Source organism: Belonocnema kinseyi, chromosome 9 (assembly GCF_010883055.1).
Source record: "Belonocnema kinseyi isolate 2016_QV_RU_SX_M_011 chromosome 9, B_treatae_v1, whole genome shotgun sequence".
Taxonomy (NCBI): Eukaryota; Metazoa; Arthropoda; class Insecta; order Hymenoptera; family Cynipidae; genus Belonocnema; species Belonocnema kinseyi.
In genome coordinates, this window is record NC_046665.1 from 51,392,204 (window position 1) to 51,412,520 (window position 20,317).

General features: G+C 31.5%; 1 protein-coding gene across 5 annotated transcripts in view; it reads right to left on the bottom strand.

Annotated features, from left to right (window-relative positions):
- Positions 1-6,299: 6,299 nt before the first annotated feature.
- Positions 6,300-20,317, bottom strand: part of LOC117179440 (GTPase-activating Rap/Ran-GAP domain-like protein 3) — a 125,861-nt gene continuing 111,843 nt past the window's right edge. For all 5 annotated transcript variants that reach the window (XM_033371243.1, XM_033371239.1, XM_033371240.1 and 2 more), the window contains 6 exons: positions 16,595-16,880; positions 10,181-10,533; positions 9,745-10,081; positions 9,546-9,632; positions 9,217-9,465; positions 6,300-7,377 (listed from right to left, as the gene is read on the bottom strand). In XM_033371243.1, coding sequence (XP_033227134.1) covers positions 7,130-7,377; positions 9,217-9,465; positions 9,546-9,632; positions 9,745-10,081; positions 10,181-10,533; positions 16,595-16,880 — 1,560 coding nt within the window. In that variant the 3' untranslated portion in view covers positions 6,300-7,129. The remainder of the gene's footprint in view (positions 7,378-9,216; positions 9,466-9,545; positions 9,633-9,744; positions 10,082-10,180; positions 10,534-16,594; positions 16,881-20,317) is intronic.

Here is a 20,317-nt window from a genome sequence, read left to right on the forward strand (position 1 = left end):
TATATTATTTATGGACAAGTGTTTAAGAATGGCTCTCTTCGACGAAGAGGGTGTGGATCTCGAAACAGTAAGGGTACGTGGGTTAGCTTTCGCAGATGATAATGTTGTTATGGCAGAGTTTATCGAAGACTTACAAAGAGTGTTGAATAAACTAAATGCAAGCATGAAGAGCATGGGCCTTAAAATTAACGCAAATAAAACAAAAACTATGGTGTTCGAAGGAAAAAGTGAGAAAACACTATGCAATTTTTTATTAAATGATGAGAGAATTTAACAAATTGATAAGTTCGTATACCTTGGTAGCTTATTTACTAGGGACGGGAAGATAGATGAGGAATTATATAGACGAATAAATGAAGATAAGAAGGTTATTGGTAGAGCAGGTCCCCTTATCAGAAGTAAAAATATATCAAATAAAGCTAAAATAGCAATACGTAATTCTTGACGCAATTGGCATGAGATTCATGCGCATAATATGCGGGAAAACCCTGATGGACAAAGTAAGTAACGAGATAATTCTAAAAGAATGTGGTGCAGAAGAGACGCTAGTCGACACATGGGAAAGAAATCGGTTAAGATATTTCGGACATGTCGAGAGAATGCCAAATTAACGACTAATAAAACAACCCAGGTGCGAATTCAGGTCGTCACCCAGAGCAGGTGCGTTGGCCCAAAGTCGGACCGACTTTGGCCCGCCGTAGATTGGCAGCCAAAGTTGGGCCACCTTTTATCATTATAAGATACTTTTGTCGGCCCAGCCTAAACAGCCAACGTTGGCAGACAACGTGGGACCGACTGTTGGCCCAACTTTGGCTCGAACATGGATCAACCATCGGGGAAACTATAGGACATCTTTCGTTAACGAGTAACGCCGACTACCGGCCCAGAGATCGGCATTAAGGGATTTAAAAATTCTTTTCAATGAAAAGGGAAAAAAATTTATAAATGAATTTCAAAATATTTTAAGCGATTTTAAAGAAGTTTAAATATTTGAGAAGAATTTAAAAAAGCATGAGAATTTTCAAGAGATTTTAGAGACTTTAAAATACTTTTTATGAGTCCAAGAGATTTTTAGTGATTTTAAGGGATTTAATATGGTTTAAAATGTGAGTAAAGGAATTTAAAATTTTAGAAAGCATTTTAAATGATTTAAAAAAAATCAAAAGAGTTTAAGGATTTTCATGTAATTTAAAAATATTTTCAAGTATTTAAACAGACTTTCAGGAATTTCAAGGGATTTAACCAGAGTTATTTGATTTTGAAAATTTTTAAATTTATAAACGAATTTTAAAAGATTTCAAAATATTTAAAAGAGTTGAAGACATTTTAAAAGAATCTAAGAGATTTTAAGTAATTTTGAAGATTTTTGGAGGAATTTCGGTAGATTTAAAATGACTTTAGGATTTTAAAGAAATTTTAAAATATAAATAATGTTATTGAATTCTTTCAAGTCTGCTAAATATCTTGAAATCTTCGAAAATTTGTAGAAATCCTTTGAATTCTAATGAATTTCTTAATATATATATATATATATTGATTTTTAAAAATTTTTCATAATATCTTAAAATATTTTTTAATTTGGTTTAAATCTTGTCAAATCACATAAAATATTCAATAATAATTTGCAATATTTTTAAAATCTGAAATCTTATTACATATACTATTATCAGCGTAGCAATATTTGTTATAGAATGGTTCAAAGAAATTCGCAGACGGCCATGCACATGGGAAACTTCAAGTCAAAATCGGCACCTGTCAAAATAAAAAAAATCTGCCCACTATGCGGGCACATTCTCATCGCGCGCTGGGGGCGTGGCTCGCTTCGCTTGCTAGTTTGATTGCGCCTAAGGCGCGCGACTGTAGGTTCTCGCGTTTCGCGCTCGATGATGTATTTACCTCGCGCTACGCGCTCGGTTTTGTTAAAAGAACTTAGCCCGAGAGTTTGAGATCAAATACGGCACGCGACTGATGGCAATCGCTAGTGTTCTTAAATTTCCGAGAATTTAAAATCAGGTTATATAACCGCGAATATAACAGAATTTAGGAGAATTTAAAAGAATTTCAGAGAATTTAAGAATTTATGATTTTTAACAATATTTTTATTGTTCAGATTATATCAGCGGTTGAATATAAATTATTTTCTAGCTCAGACATATTCAGGAATTACAGTGTTTCATATATAAATAAAAAATTTTCAAATGTATTAATTTATTTTTAAAAAAAAGTTTTCTACTTTAAAAGATAACTCTTTAACAAAATGCTTGATTTTTCACCATAATAGTTAAATATTTAACCTACAAAGACAAATTGCCAACGAAAAAGTGTCATAGTTTATATTTTCATCAAAAAATAATATAATTTATACAACAAAAGAAAAGAATTTTAAAACCAAAAATACGAATTTCCATTAAATAAAGATTTTTCACTCAAAAATAAATAAAAGTTTATCTAAATTATTGAACTTTCAAACCAGAAGACAAATTTTCTTTAAAAAAATTCAATTTTTAAACCAAAAATATGACTGTTTAACAAAAATAGTTGAATTATCAGGCAAAGAAGAACGATTTTGGTACCAAAATGTTTCATTTTCATAAAAAAAATGAATTTTCGATTGAAAAAGATTTTAGACGAGGTTTTACGATCAAACTATGATTTTTTTAACAAGAAATAATTTTCTACTAAAAAATTTTAATTTTCAATCCAAAAAGACGAATTTTTAACCAAAAAGGATGACTTTTTAAGAAAAATGTTGAATTCTGTAGCGAATAGTTTCATTTTTATCCAAAAAAGGTCAATTTTGTACTGAAGCAGATGAATTTGTAATAAAAAACAAAATTTTTTTTATAAGTTAAACTTTCACCCAGAAAATGTTTCAGTTCGTTTTTTAACATCAAAATAAAAATTTTAAACAAAAACTTAATTTTCTACGAAAGAGTTAAGTTTTCAAGAAAATAGTATAATAGCTTAATTTCTAACCAAACAGTTGTATTTTTATCAACAAAAAAAAATATTTCATTTCTGCTAAAGCAGGTAAACTTTAAACTAAAACAGACAAACTTAAAAAAAAGAGTTTAATTTTAAACCGAAAAGTTTTTTTGAAAAAATCAATTTTCTATTAATTAAAATAAATTCTGTGATTCTCAAAAATTCTCAGAGAATTTATTTCTCGGTTATATTCTCGGTAATATTCTCATTCTCGTTACCGTTCTTGAAGTAATATAACCGGCTCAGAACTCTAGCAATCGTACTCCGAGCTCGGTCTTTGCATTTCTCCCGCATTCGTGGACACACCTTTTAAAATCGAAGGTCAACGGACCGACAACTGTAATTTGTTGCTTATGAAATCTCTTTTGTTAAAGCTCTTTCGGCTTTAACGAACACATTTTCATCACGTATCTCGTGCTTTGCAATCGATTTTCCAAAATGTCAACTTTTGTACATTATACACAACACTTTTATATCAAATATGATACATTTTTTATGTAACTCTGTCTGGGATTGCTTATTCCAAAATTGAAAAATAAAGAGCAAATTGTATTTATCATGAATATTTTTATATTTGTTTCTTATTTTGCTTTAAATTGTATACTAAGCTGCGCTGACGCACGCATCATTTTAATAAATTTATCTCATTACAATTTATAATATGCATACAAATTAAATCATACTAATTCTTATTTCCTTGTTTTTATCATTTTTTAAATTTGTAGTCTTGTTTTTTACGATTAAATAAAAACTACTGCGCATCTCTGTAGGGTCTAATACAGTAACATATATAGGGTCCTTTTTCCAAAAATTTAATTTTTTTTATTTTTAATCTTATTTTTTACAATTGAAAGAAAATCTACTCGACCTATCTAAAAATGAATAATAATAAATTTATAGATCATTTTTTGTCATTTTAATTTGTACCTTTTTTCATTTTCCCAAAAAAATTTAATAATTTTGTTTGGAATGTTTTTTTTTTACGACTAAAGCAAAAACTACGTGTCCTATCTAAAATTATAGCTCTTTTTTGGATGAACAAGTTTTTTCTCATTTTTTTCCGTAGCTTGTGTCGCTAGTCCAAAATATTTTTTATTTTTAATGTTGTTTTTTACGACTAAAAACAAAATCTACGCGTCCTATTGAAAAGTGATTTATTATAAATTTGTAGGTCTTTCCACGGCGCGCAATTTTAGCTTATTTATTTTTTTCGGATCTTGCATAGTTTGACCAAAAATGGAATTTTTGGATTTTTCATTATTTTTTTACGATCAAATTTAAAATTTGCAACTTTTCGACCAAATTAAAAAAGTTGTCATCATAGTCTTGTAGGGCTTTCAAAAAGCAACGTTTTTCTTCTACTGACTTTTTTCATATCGTGCGTTGTTTGACTTAAAATGTTCATTTCAGTTTGTTTTTTTGGATTTTAAAAACGCTCTAACTCTGATAATTTTGTTTTTACAGAAAAAAATCACAGGGATAAATTGTTTGACTTTCTGAGTACTATGAATAATCGTACATAGTATTTTAAAATCTTGAAAAAATGTGGTTTCAAAATTTTTTGATATGGTCAAATTTTGAATTTTTAACTTTTCACCTAAATTAAAAAAATTGTTATGATCACCTTTTAGGGCTTACAAAAATCAACGTTTTTCTTCTCTTTACTTTTTTTGATATCATGCGTTGTTTGGCTTAAAATGTTCATCATAGTTTTTTTTTTGATTTTCAAAATGCTCTAACTCTGATAATTTTCTTTTTACAGAATAAGTCATAGGGATACATTGTTTGAGTTTCTGAGTACCATGAACAACCGTGCATAGAATTTTGAAATCTTGAAAAAGTGTGGTTTCAAAAATTTTGAAAACGTGCTCACTTTTTAATTTTGATCCAAAATAGCTGATTTACGAATTTGTTCTTTCTTTTTAGGCCTTAAAAAAGTTTGTTAAAGCAGAATCCAATCTGATCAATTTTTCGAAAGTTATCGTGCCTATAACCGACAAAGTGAAATTTTACATAAAACCAATACCTTCTCATTAGAATGAGAATGTAAACAATAAAAAATTAAGGAAGTTCTTTTTTTGGATTTAAAATGAAATGGGGGGGGGGGGTCGGTTCCCTCTAAAGAAAAGCGTTTTTGAGCCACCCTGTTGTCCATTTCTACAATAGCTGCCAGTATTTACAACATAATTTACAGTACGGTTTCCCAATGTTTCAACTTTGATGAAATCTTGTTTTTTTTGTGAACATTTTTAATTTTCTGCAATAATTTACGTAAAATTAAAATCGTTTTTATGATATAAAACACCTGAATTTAAAAAAATGTAAAATCCTGTAGTTTTCTGTAATACCTTAGAGATTTTCACAACAATGTGAAAAAAATGTAATTAAAAAGTTGTACAAATTTTTAAATTGTAGAAGCTTATATTTTATTGTCAATATGTTTACTCTTCTGTAAGAAAATACAAGAAAAAATGCGATATTTTCATTCAATTGTATTTTTTTTTCTTAAAATTTGCAGCTGACTTTTTTCGATACAGGCAACAAAATATGAAAATTTGAACATTTTTTTATAAAAAATAACCATAAGGGAATATAATAAATAATAATTTTGGTATTGTTTCGTATCAAATATCAGATTCCTTTAGAACCGACTAACAAGTCACCTTAACGCAACCTCCCATGAATTTTATACATTTTATCATACGTTGAAGTACTTACCATTTTTTTATGATAACTCGAATTTTTACACAATACAAATAGATCAAACATTTATTCTACCTCAAATTTTCGAAAACATAAAATTCAAAACAAAAAGGTTTATTTCCTGGGGGATTATTATCTTATGGACCTACCGATTTCGTCGGTAAAACGGATCCAACGAAGGTTCAAGTTTAACTTTGGTAGAATAAAAGCAAAATCTTTATTTAAACTTCACTTTTCTGCATCACTAAAATTGTCGCGAATATTTAAACTATTTTTAACTATAAGTCAATGTTAATTAACGAATCGTTTGATAGTTAATAACTGAATTAATAATTTTTCGGATTGTGTAATCGAAATCTGATATTGTAAAACCGAATTAATTTTTAAAATAGCTACTTTGAAAATTTAGAAAACGCATCTTTTTAATGAGAAGCGTGATAGTAAGTTAGAAATTATATGCAACACATGAATATTATTAAAAAATAGTTCAACAAACCAGAACGCATGAAAGCCACTTATAGTTCTATTGATCTGAATACATACTGAAATTGCATGTTAAGTAGTTCCACATATCATAATCCGAGTCAGGGATATGAAATTGATACACATTATTTTTGCAACATTCCTCTTTATTAATCTTTTATTTTCATTCTTGAATGATTTACAACGAATCTGGAATATTATAGCTTAAAATTGATAAAATTAGCATTGCCATATCTGCCTTAAACAGCAAACGAAAAGTTGTGCCTTATTGATCCAGGTTGATCCCCTCGCTTAAAAACTACCCTTGTACTGCCTCCTCCTGCAACAACTATTCATATAAACTAGTCATGTAAATGATACCTGCTCATTACTCGTTCCCATTCATAATCTATACAACTCTTACAATTGACAAGACGCAACTTTCTATTGCAAAGACAGTTTATTTTGTTTTCATAACACATTTTGATTGTTTTGCTTTGGATCATTCATATTCTCATAAGCAATGCTTTCACAGTTACTTTTTTTCTCTTTGTTTCTTTTACAATTTTTGCAATATTTTTCTCCGTATAATAATATTCTTAGAATAATGTTCTGTTTACAATAATTTTCTCGTTAAATCATTCACTTCTTAAATAATTTCTACGACACCTTTTCTGCCTTAGAGTAATTATCTTCTCCCAATAACTTCCTCGCGCAAAATGTATCTCCTTACGACTAACTTCGTCTTAGATCAGTTTTACATTCGTGCGTTTTTAATTTTTCAAAGCCCCCCTTTTTCTATTTCAGTGAACCTCATTTCAAAATCTGTCCCTGCAGATTAATTCTGACAAAGCTGCTTTCAGAATTCTATTCTTTAAATCATCGTCAATGTTTCTAGAAGAGTAAACTTGATTTTTTTTGGCATAGTCGGACAGCGATCAATATTAAAATACAATCTTTCACCGTGCTCTCTGCTTCATTATTTACTCGACGAGCTGGAAATTGACGTTCCTAAACTAGGGGTAGGGCTGCTACTGCAGGACCTGCTTAGAGCCCTGTGAGGTTCTGCACTCAAAAAATTTCTGTCATTTGCTATTGGTGCTGTAACTACCTCCGGCTCAGCCGGACTTGGACACCTTCTTTGACTACAGTTGGAAACTGAATTCCTCGATAAAGTTTGTAAGGGAATGCGGTAGATTCTCATTGGCTTGTTATCACCTTGAGAACCTGTAAACAGTAACAGATTTTTCAGCAGGGTTCAGCTTCCAAAAAAGGTTTTCTGTATTAAATAGCAAACAATATCACATAATCAGGCATCACAGACTGATCCCTCTTTCCCATATATTGTTCCCTGTATTAAGCTGTCTTTCCTAAATTATTCTATTTTTAAGTTTTTGGGTCTACAGTACCTTATTTTTAATTGATAACCTATATTTTTTCAATTTTTAAATAAAATCGAGGTGTCTGAAGGTTGCACTTTTTCGGTGTCACAGATATATTGGAATATCTTTTTTAGTGTTGTTTAGTAAAAGAAGTGTAAATTTCGAAACAAATATAACTATGTAAAATTGTTGGATTTAAAATTTTACTCGATTCAAATTTCAAAATTTCAAAGTGAAAGCCTTGATTCCTAAATAATTTTAAATTCAAATATCAAAAAATGATTTTAAATTTGAATCGTTCAAATCTGCAAGAATGTAATAATTCCAAGTTGAAATCTTTTAAAGATAAACAATTTAAAAATGTTTAAGGTTAATAATTAATTAATTTCAGATTGAAATGTTCAACCTTAATATAAGCTTCAAATTGAAGTTAATCAGACCTTGGCACTTGCAAATTGATTCTCTAAAAATTGGAATTCCTGATAAAAAGGATACAGAGTTAGTCTAGATTTTAAAATAAATGCAAAAATTACGGGAAAAATCACCAGAATTAATATACTGATAAATGGCTTAATTATTTGCTGTAGCAAAATGTGCATACAAAATGCTTACTTTCATAATTTTTATATTTTCCCGAATCGCAATTTTTTTACAAAGTTATCATATGTCCGAAAATTTTCTTTAAATTTTGACAGCTTTTTATATACTGATCCACAAGAGATAATTTCATATTTAAAATACGACTGTTTTTAAAAATAAATTTAAAAAACCCCTTTGAAAATTAGTAGATATGTACTTAAATTTTTTTAAATCTGTTAAATATTTCAGCATTTATTATTATTAATGATAAAAATATATAATAAGCACCTAAGAAAAGTTGAAAGAATTAGAAATAAAGAAGATCAAAAATGAATTAATTCAAATATAATGGCAGAATATAACAGCAGATAATGGCAGGATTTCATACCAAAAAGACCCCAAACAATTTTAACTCTAAAGCGCATGTGGAAGCCTCTCTTGAATTAACGTTGAATGTTTTAAAAATTCTAGAAAAGGATACTAATTTTTAAAGTCGAAATATTTTCGCTAATAATAGCAGAATTTTATGCCGAAAATACCCCAAAAAATATTCATCTCTCTAGAGCTTGTGAAACATAGCCTAAATCAACTCCTAATATTTAAAAAATTCTGTAAAAAGACACTACTTTGAAAATTATAAATATTTTGGATTATAATATGGCAGAACTTTATGCCAAAATTACCCAGAAAAAATTTCATACGTCCAGTCGATATGGAATTCACCCTCAATCAACATTTAAACTTCAGAGGTATATTTAGAGGTATATTTAAAAAGAATTTTCCAACTTTTGTCATGCAATTTCTCCATTATTAGCCAAAAAGTTTCGACTTTTCAAATAATTGTCTTTTGTAGAATTTTTCAAACATTAGGGGGGATTTAGGGTAAGGTCCACATGCACTAGAGAGATGCAACTTTTCTATTATGCTTTTGGCATGGAATTCTATCATGAGTGTAAAAATGTCGACTTTTTAAAAGCTATTAAAAAAATTCATTGAAAATAACCGAACATCGACGGCCTATTCCCATGAAAAATCTACTGCCTTGAAATCCATGGGGTCTGTGAGGCCAGCATAAGTGTTAAATATTATTTATATATTTACATACCATGAAAGTTGTTTTGAGAAGATGGTGGACTATTACTCCTTTCGTCTCGATCTGGTTTTGTATCCAAACGAATTCTTTCACATCTTGAGGCCAAAAACTCAGGAGCAGTCGTTGCGAAGAAGATATCTCTTTTAGACGATATCAAACTAAGATTCGGCATTGCGATTGTGTGTACCAAATTTCCGTTTATGATTAAGCGAATTTCCATGTTGTCAGCAGTGAAGGCGATTACATATGGAAAGGCACAAGCTGAAATTTTCAATATTTAGAACCTACGGTCTCAAGAAATATCGAAGACGTTATTAAAGAAGATAAAAAATCGTTCATACCAACAGTTACAGGTACAGAGTTCCAATTAAAATCAAATTCTGTTGGAGCTGCGTTTTCTTCTGATAATTTCTGGAAGTGACATGTATCTGAAAAGAAACAATTATTCTTATTATAAAAATTTGCAAAATTTGGACCCACCTGTAATCTTTAACAATAAGAATAAGAGAAAACTTATAATATTTTTAAAACACAACTTACTGTTGTAGCATAATAGCACTTCGGGCTCTTCATCTTCGCAAAGATCCAGAGCAGCTATCAAATGAGGCTTAAGGGTGCCTTCTAGATGAAGAATTCTGGATGTTCCATTGGCCGAAATTAGTTCAAAGTTATGTCTTAAGCCACAACAAAGTACCCATTCATTGCCAACTTCTGAGCTTTCGATTATATTAACTAAAGAGGGTGGTTCACTTGCATTAAATTCCTTTAAATGCAGAAAACCATCAACAGTGTCAGTGTCTGCTGATGCACACCAAGTCGTCCAAGCTGCATTGTGCTTCCACTGAAGTACAGTTAGTCTTCTACCAACTGCAACACACTAGAGAAAAGCTTTGTTTCTGAATCTTAATCTAATTGAATTGCTCCTAACTTCGAGTTTAGGATTATCTGTAGCAGTGTAAACTTGTAGAGGACCTACCATTCGTAAATGAGAGCCTCCAGGTCTCGTGATGCTGTAGAGATTGGACCCTCGAGTTCGGTCCAGTTTTCTTTCCTTAGCATGTGAGCGATTTCTAGCTGTGGGTGCTCTTGAAGTAAGTGCAGAACTGGATAGATGAGTAGAATTCTCCAGATCATCGTATTCTTCATCCTCGTCGTTTAAGTCCATATTCGCTAAGGCATCTACTTCCAGTTCACTTAATCGAAATACGTGAACGTTGCTCTCCTTACCTTTGTCACCTGCCCTGAACAAAAGAATTCCGTGCTGCTCGACTACGTCTAGCTGTTTGATTTGCACCGATTTGTCAAAGAGGAGTCGATGAGAAATTCCATCTGAAAAGGGATAAAGGAGAAAAGTGGAAAATAGATAGTGATTTGTAATAGAATAGATATTTTGTAGTGTAAAGTGCAATTTTATTGCTTTCTTTTATCGAGTCTGTTCTGTGCGTAAAGAATATAAATTTGTGCATATCTGCAAAATATAAAATATTGTTTAGAGTATGTAAAATAAACCACGCCATTGTGTTTCATCTCATTTCATTGAAACAGATTTCTAAAATTTCATTCTTCCGCGTATTTCTATTTCGTCTCGACCCCATTCTACATTAGCTTTATCCTACTTTGCCCTACATCTCAGCTTCTGCATCTCATTTTCTCTTGTTCTATTTTTTTCTATATGGAATGATCTTAACCCGTTTTTAAATTTATTTTTGAGTTCACTGATTAAGTTGGAGTAGTTTTCAGTCGTTTATTTTAATTTGCTGATCCATTTTATGGATCGAAAGGGTACTTTCATTTCAATTTGGTAACTCACTCGTGCATTGTACAAGTCTCATTTTATCAAATGTAACTCAAATGTATGTACCCTGTAGAATTTTTGTTTCGTTATGACGTACTTGTACCGTTGTTTATGTCTACTTTGTCTTTGCATCCGTTCCAGATGGCTAACCCATTTTACTGTTTCTTATCTAGTTCTTTTTCCCATGATTGTTCCAGCTAAACTCAAAGATCTTATCAAATTCATGGTAAGTTTTTAATCCTTTGAAATGATTTTTCTTTCGAAAGATCGATTACTTTGGCTATCATTAGGGGATACTATACTAGAGTAGGTTGAACAAAACTTATAAATTTTATATAAGTTATATCAACTTATTTAGAATATTATTTATGTCGTGAGAAGACTTAACTATTCATTTAACTATTTGCGTAAAAAATGTCTATAAACTTCTTTGTTTAGAGACAAAAACATACTCATTCATGTATAATTAATTCAAAAATATCACATATTGACTTCCAAATCTTTTTCATATCTAGATAAAATTTCTTCCATTTTTGTTAGATACAGTGTTGAATATTATGTTTAAGGTTTTAAGAACAAACTTATTTTGATTTTCATACAAATTAAAATGATATTACACAAAGTTAGAAAACCATAATCCCATTCATTTTAATGTTCGTCAACTTTGAATTATTTAGAAAATTTTGAATTTCGGGGTGGAGTGAAATTCTAATTCAAAAAATAATTATTTTATCAGCTCGGATATTAAATAAAAAAATGACAGACTTAATTTCAGATCAGGCAGGTTCAACACTTCAAGTCACTGAATAAAGAAATAAAAATGTTGTCTTTAAACTTCGATAACTTTTGATCTAATTAAGAAACAATTTCAATTTCTTTTTAGATTCCCATTGGGCTTACTGTTGTATTTCGAAATTCGCCTAAAACTTTGAAAAAAGTTAAAAATTTAAAAATCCAGGCGACTTGTTTGACCGCATAAAAAGTATATGTTCACAAAAAAAACATACACTTGATATTTTCCAGCTTTTTGTTCAATGTTTCCTGTCGTAAAGAAAACATCATGCGAGTTTCACGCGGGCTTTAAAGAAACGTAAATATGTAATTGACCATTACTTTATATCTATTTTTTTCACATGCTCAGAAAAATAAGTTTCCGCTAGTTTCCACGTGCCTGATTTAAAAGTGCGCAATCCGATCAAATAGTAAGTATCTTTAAATTATTGTTCTCAAATTCCTTAACTTTATTTGAGAGAATGTAATCAAGTCCATTTTATTGTTTTTTTAAATGTTCGATACATTTTTGTTGATTCAGTCATTAGGGGAATAAGCAAAGCCTGCATCTAAACTGTTGTTCATGAAGAACTATTTTTTGAATGACTGTGAAAATATTTGAATATCGGGAATTGACCAGCAAAAGACCGGGAATTTTTTGCCTGTTTTAAAACGATTATACTGGGATTCTATGCAGTGCGAGGCTTTTACATGCTGTTTCGTTTTCCAATACTTTTGTTTGATTGAAATTTAATATCCTGAAAAAGTCCACCCATGCCAACTTTCCACCTACAATACTTTTTTTTCATCGGACAATATATTCTTTTCGTTCTTTAGATTAAAAAATTTAATTTTTTGAAACTTCCAAAAAATTTTCCCATTTGTTCAGAAATAATGTTAAATTTTTCGTATGTACAGTTTTTGTTAATGAACAGTAATAAAAAAACATGAATTTAAGAACAATGTTGTTCAATTGAGAATTTTTCTAAATGTACAAAGAACATATTTTTTGTATTAAGTTATATTCATACTTTTTTGGAAAGAGTTTAGTAAGTCGAACCTGAGATTTCTTCAGATTGAATAAAAGAAACATGCTATCATTTTCCATACGCATAAACCCATTTCTTGTGGCCTTCGGAGTGTTCCAAAATCGCAAACGAATTTAAATTAAAAAATTTTGACGTCACGACAAAAAACCTTCCGTGTACGTGAATTAAACATATTTTTTTAGTTATAATTTTGTACTATTGTTTCATTAAAAAAATTATACATGAACATTTTTCGTTTATTTTGAAAGCAGTAGGAATTTTTTGGGGCATTTTCGAATCCAAAGAATGAACAGAAGATATTGTGCAATCGAAAAAAAGTTTTGCAGGTGAAAAGTTTGTATGGATTGGAAAATTTTCGGAATATTTAAATCAGAAGTTTTGTGGTTCAATTCCCAATGGAGTGAAGATGGGGTAGGATCTTTTTTTTTCAAGAAATAATTTTAATTTAAAAATATTATTTTCCATCTAGTCTTATTAAGACGTTAAGCATTTTCTGTTATTGAAGATTCTTAACTTGATCGATATTGTGTAGATTTTCTGCCTTCATGGTTTGGAGGTTTGATCTACTGTCAGTAAGGTACAATCTCTGACGATATAGCAGATAAATTAAAATTTTTTAAAATAATTACTTGTACCATTAACACCTAGCTCAAAATTAGCGTTATATTCTTGAATTAAGAGTTCTTATTCTGATCCCTCTAATAGCTTAATTGGAAAAGCACCTGACCGGAAATCAGAAATTTTGTGGTTCGATTCCCAATGGAGTGAAGATGGGGTAGGATCTTTTTTTTTTAAGAAATAATTTTAATTTAAAAATATTATTTTGCATCTAGTCTTATTAAGACGTTAAGCATTTTCTGTTATTGAAGATTCTTAACTTGATCGATATTGTGTAGATTTTCTACCTTCATGGTTTGGAGGTTTGATCTACTGTCGGTAAGGTACAATCTCTGATGATATAGCAGATAAATTAAAAAATTTTAAAATAATTACTTGTACCATTAACACCTAGCTGAAAATTAGCGTTATGTTCTTGAATTAAGAGTTCTTATGCTGATCCCTCTAATAGCTTAATTGGAAAAGCACCTCACCGGAAATAAGAAGTTTTGTGGTTCGATTCTCAATGGGGTGAAGATGGAGTAGGATCTTTTTTTTCAAGAAATAATTTTAATTTAAAAATATTATTTTCCATCTAGTCTTATTAAGACTTTAAGCATTTTCTGTTATTGAAGATTCTTAACTTGATCGATATTGTGTAGATTTACTGCCTTCATGGTTTGGAGGGTTGATCTACTGTCGGTAAGGTACAATCTCTAATGATATAGCAGATATATTAAAAAATTTTTAAATAATTACTTGTACCATTAACACCTAGCTGAAAATGAGCGTTATGTTCTTGAATTAAGAGTTCTTATGCTGATCCCTCTAATAGCTTAATTGGAAAAGCACCTCACCGGAAATAAGAAGTTTTGTGGTTCGATTCCCAATGGGGTGAAGATGGAGTAGGATCTTTTTTTCAAGAAATAATTTTAATTTAATAATATTATTTTCCATCTAGTCTTATTAAGACGTTAAGCATTTTCTGTTATTGAAGATTCTTAACTTGATCGATATTGTGTAGACTTTCTGCCTTCATGGTTTGGAGGGTTGATCTACTGTCGGTAAGGTACAATCTCTGATGATATAGCAGATAAATTAAAAAATTTTAAATATTTAAATTTAATTAGAAAAAAAGTTGGAGAACGAACCGGCTTAATATGCAATGTATTTTTTTGTGCTATCACACAGAGAAAAAGGTCTAGTTGAGCCAACTAGATGAATCTAGTTACGCGCGTCTAGTAAATTAAGATAGAAGTTTCGTTACTCCTACTCAATGTCTTTACCGATTTTACCGATCCATTGTGTTATTTCAAATAGTTTCCATAACGAAATGTCTAGTAGCAGTGTCCCCCCACCACTCCTGTACTCCATTCGTTCCTCCTTCACGCGTTATTCTGACCATTTTCAGAGTCGCGAGAAGCGACGAATTTTCATTTTTGCTTCTATTTTCGCGTATTAGAATAAGTTACGTCCGTGACGACACAGTGGATAATGTGCTGCGTTTGTGGAACCTTTTCTTCTACAAGGCTATATTGCAAGGAACGTAAACTTTGTTTTTATTCAGTATCGTCGCCATGTTGTTTTGAAGATGATGCTTCAGGCCGTGCGATTTTTCCGTGAAAAATGAAATCATACTTTTGACCAGTGTTTAATAAACGATCTTTACTTTTATTGTATTGCACACATGTTCAAACCTATGCCAAAGATCCTGAAAACATACTTTTTTTCTAAAAAAAAAAAACTACTCGAACCCTATATGTCTTGTAAATATTACCCAAAAACTAGTTAAATTACCTAGAAACTGTCATGTAAACCTAACTCCACGTTTGGTTGATTTTACTAGACAGCTAGTTACATCTACTAGCCATGGAAATGTTGGCCGTACTAGATGTATGGTAACCTATACCTGATGTCTTGTAATTTTAACTATATAGATTTTAACTCGACTGTCTGGCGCGTTTAACTGGACAGCGTGTTGGTTCATATTTTACTAGACGGTCTAGTACGACTAACCAGAATCCTTGTTAACCCAACTAGTCATTTTTCTCTGTGCATGTCAGTAAAATACAATCAGAAGAAATATTCTTTGAATCAAAGAAAATTTATTTGAATCAAAGGAAAATATCCATTGGCGCTCAGTCAAAGCAAAGTTTCTTTACTCAAAAATAATTATGTTTTTGTTTTAGTGGAAATTATCCTTGAATTAATAATGAATTTCTTCCTTTTAAAGTTATTTCTGGCTAAATGGGGGAAAAAAGATGTTAAAGAAACGGTTTCTTTAATGCAAGGCAATTTTTTAAAGAGGAAAATTAGATAATAAAAAAAAACATAGATGCAAAAAATCCAATTTCATAAATAAATTAAGCATTTTTATAAACAAATAGAGATTGCTAAAAAAAGGACCTATTTTTTCACTTTTTTGTGGATTAATATTCCTTACACATTCTAGAATATATTGTGAAAATTTCAAACTGGAGAAATGAATAGTTATTTAATGATACATTTTTAGCTGAAGCCGTTACAGGCTTCAAGTGTGCGTACGTGTAACGGCTTCAACTAAAAATTCATCATTCAATAACTATTCATTTCTTCGCTTTGACACTTTTACAGTATTTTCTGGAATATGTTAGAACTATTATTCCACGAAAAAGTGAAAAAATTAGGTCCTTTTTTTAGCAAATTCTATTTCTTTACAAAAGTGCATAATTTATTTATGAATATTGAGTGAAGCAGTTTTTCAGTGTACTTCATTGTGAAGTTCGGGATCAAGCGCATATTAGATCAAATTCTTTCTGGTAAAAAATGATTAAAAATTAATATTTTTGCTTCATTTAAATAAATTTAATAGCCAATTACAATAATAAAATTTGAAGGCAAAAAAATTGGCAATAAAATACCGGTGGCAGGAATCGAGTCCGAATTCTCCGATTACTATCGCGGACCGCTACCGCCTGATGTATCCGGGAATTGAAAGATTCTCGCATCGCGGTTGATGTAACGTGCGGGAGTTTTTGAAAGCCATTTTCTCGAAAATAACTGAAAAGCGATTTTTATTACTTTAGAATATCACATATTTGTCAGTGACCTATCAACGGGAGGAGTATGACCCAAAGAAAATTCCAAAGTTTATAGTTTCGTTCGTAAGGACAGATATATGTAATAGTGAAATCCTTACCTTCCAAGAGAAATGTTCCTGCTTCGGTTGCTAGGATAAGTTTGCTATCAGACCAGACGTCACCACACACAATCTCGTGTGGAAAATCAGGATATATACACCTTGGCTCCCAGGGTCTTGGTTTTAAAGGTCCTACAGTGGCCAATGAAGTAGGTGCTAGTCCTCGGACGATAGCTTCTAATTTGAGTGCTTGACCAACACGAACCATTTCCACAGCTCGGGTTTCCTCGCGACGTCGTCCTGGAGTTTCCACCACGTCGGACAATGCTCGGCGATTAAGCATACTCTGGAAAATGGCACAACGATCAGCTTTTCACTCGGTGCCAAGTACCATTAGCAAACTCTTTTATACTCTCATACAATGCTTTCAACTCCATTCCAATCACAATTGCCGATGAGGTTTCACATTTTCTCAAGTAGACGAATCTACGGTTCACAGCTGAACTTACTCTTTCTACCCTTTAATCCCTTTTCCATATTTTTTAAATTTTCGACCCAATTTCTAATGCTCTTCAATTTAGTAGAGTGTGGCATTTACATTAGGGTGGTTCGAAGAAACGAAATTACGGAAATTGGAATTGGAACTATCTGGAAAAGTATAGTGTATTACGATCCTGAAAAAGTATAATTAATTTTAGTGTCAATTGATGTACGCTTTCAACTTGTGCACTAAAAAAATTGGCTTTAAAATAGTAGGGTAGTCCGGGGCACGTTGTCACACATTTTGTGCGAATATATATATTTTGCTACATTTAATATGTAAGAACACTGAGGCACATCGAAGTTTCAAGTAAACCCTCAGCTACATTTGGACCTTATCAAATTTTAGGTAATAGTAACGCTATATTTATTGATTAACAATAAATAGCGAAAGGTCAGTTGTGACAACATGCCCCGTGACGCAGGCATGTTGCCACATCAGATTTAATTGCATGACAAGTGTTGCCCAAACTTTGTTAAAGAACAATATTTTAAAAAAGTACATTTTTAAGATAATTTAAAGTTCCTACATTTCCGAAAAATAGCTTTAATGTCTAGCTCGTAAAAACTCCAAGAGTAAAATTTAACTTACTGCAGAAGAAAATATTTAACTTGATTTTCCGGAGGGTGCAAATCTTTGGTTGAAAATTAATCTGTTTTAGTTGCTTGACGATTTCTTTCCAATTGAAAATTTATCTATATTATTGAAAATTCAACTGTTTTATCGAAAATATATGTTTTTGGCTTTGTTTCACATTTAAATATTTCTTGAAAATTTGTCTTTTTTGGTTTTTTATTTTATTGTCTGGATTTACATTTTATATTTCTTCAATTTTACACATTTAGAATTGAAATTTCTTGACTTTCAATATATATGTGTGTATGTACGTGTATGTATGTATATGTATTTTAACGTCTGTCGGAAATGACGTATTTCTCAATCGTCCCTTACAATCTCTTGTGTTTTCTGTAACAGTTTCGTGGTAACTCTTAAAGAGGCCAGTCGTATATATAGTCGGTTGGGAAAAAGCCAAATAGAACATTTTAAATTTTGTATGAATGCACTTTCTTAAAATTGTGCTTCGATATGCAGTTACTAGGAAATCCGGAAACGTACTCAAAGGTAAGTAATTCATAGCAATTCATTATAATTTTACGATAAAAAAAGAAAAAAGAAATTTTAAAACTACAAACTAAAAATAACGCTGAGATTTTGAACCGGGAGGGGGGGGGGTACTCTCTTTTTATTGTAAATTCAAAGATGTAAGCCTAAAATAAACACACACCTCCTCCCTCTCCCAACTCTCCCTTATTAACTAAAGTTTTTAGTGGGACTCACGTTAGAACTACAATCTCCACCATATGACGATTTGATACTTAACTTTGATATGATTTCGACTCAGAAAATAAACTTATCGCATAAAGGTGTTAGTTGGGCGTATAACCTAAACAATGAATGATACAAACTACAAAATAGCCTCCGAAAGGACTGAAACTTTTAATGACAAAAGGCATGCACACGAAAAATCTGAAGGTCATGTTTCAGGCGAAGAATGGAGACTGGGTGTTTGGAATGCTAGGGGAGTAAATGATCTCAAGAGAAAAGAATTGCGTGAAACTATGGACGTGCAGAAACTAGATATTTTATGTGTGCCCGAAACAAAGAAAAAGGGATGTGAAACTAAAGACATAAAAAACGGCGTGTTGAAAGGCGGATTTAAAATATGGTCAGGAGTAGACTGTGAATCACATGGTAAACAGGGAGTAGGTTTGATTTTGAATGAAAAAGCAAAGTAGCATCTCGGAGACCATGGTTTCGTATCTCCCAGAATTCTGTGGGCTAAACTGAAAGTAGGAATCAGAAGAATATTTATGATCAAATGCTACGCGCCAGTTAATAGTGATCCTAGAAAAGTAAAAGACGTCTTCTGGGACACTTTAAATGATACAATAAATATTTGGGAACATGGGGAAAGAATAATTCTACTCGGAGACATAAACGGAGATGAAGAGTATTAGGTAATTTTCGGGATCCAAGAACAAACTCTAACGGAGATAAATTAGTTGCTCTATGCTTAGAAAGGGGTCTGTTATTACAAATACTTGGTTTAGGCATAAAATGATCCACATGTACAGCTGGTCTTAAGGAAATAGTCGCAGTATAATTGACTTTGTTGTTGCGGATGAAAGAATAAGAGAGTTAGTCAAAGATACAAGAGTCATGAGGGGTCTTGAAGGCAATACTGATCATTACCTTCTGATCTCAAAAATTAACTTAGCTCGGGGATGAAGAAAAAAGAGAACCAAGAAAGCAAAACAAACGCGAATCAAAATTGAGAACCTACAGAAACCGGATGTGCAAATAGATTTCCAAAATAAGATAATCGAAAGCATAGATAGGGCAACATGGGAGGACCGTATAAAAACAAAGATATAGAGGGCGCCTGGACAATGTTACGGGATATCCTTGTTAGATGTACGATCGAAGTGTGTGGTACCGCACTTGTAGGAAGAATGTCTGGTGATGCGTGGTGGAATGATAAAATTTAGGCTGCCCAAAAAGCAAAAAGAGAAGCGTACAAGAGAACTTTGAACATCGTAGGGCTTAGCAATGAAGAAAGAAATAGACGTAGAACTGATTATAGACGCGAAAACAGGATACTTAAACGATTAGTTAAAGAAAGTAAAGATATAATTAGAGCAGAAGAAGAGATGAAAATACAAAACGACTTTGAAGGAAGCAGGAAACTACTTTCTAAAAAAATGAAACAAAACAAAAGTACAGAATTTGTCAACATGAGAAATAGTAGGCGGGAAATGGTATATGATGCAGGCGGAATACTAGAGGCTTTCAGAGATTATTTTAGAAGACAATTCGGAGATGAAGCTATAGGACACCACAACTGCGATGTTGAACACGATGCGATGGAAAACTCAATTGAAAAAGTCTGTGTCACTGAGGTTAGGGATATAATTAAGAACTTGAAAAACGGTAAGGCTGCCGGGGTAGACGGTATTAACGCTGAAATGCTTAAACACGGTGGCGCGTGCATACCACATAGACTTTGCGAATTGATAAATTTATGTTTCGAGATGGGAGACGTTCCAAATGATTGGAAAGAAGCTATTATCGTACCAATATACAAGAGAAAGGGAGATAAAAGAGAGTGCAATAATTACAGAGGGATTAGCTTATTAAGCACCGTAAGTAAAATATATTCAAAAATACTTATTCGTAGGGTA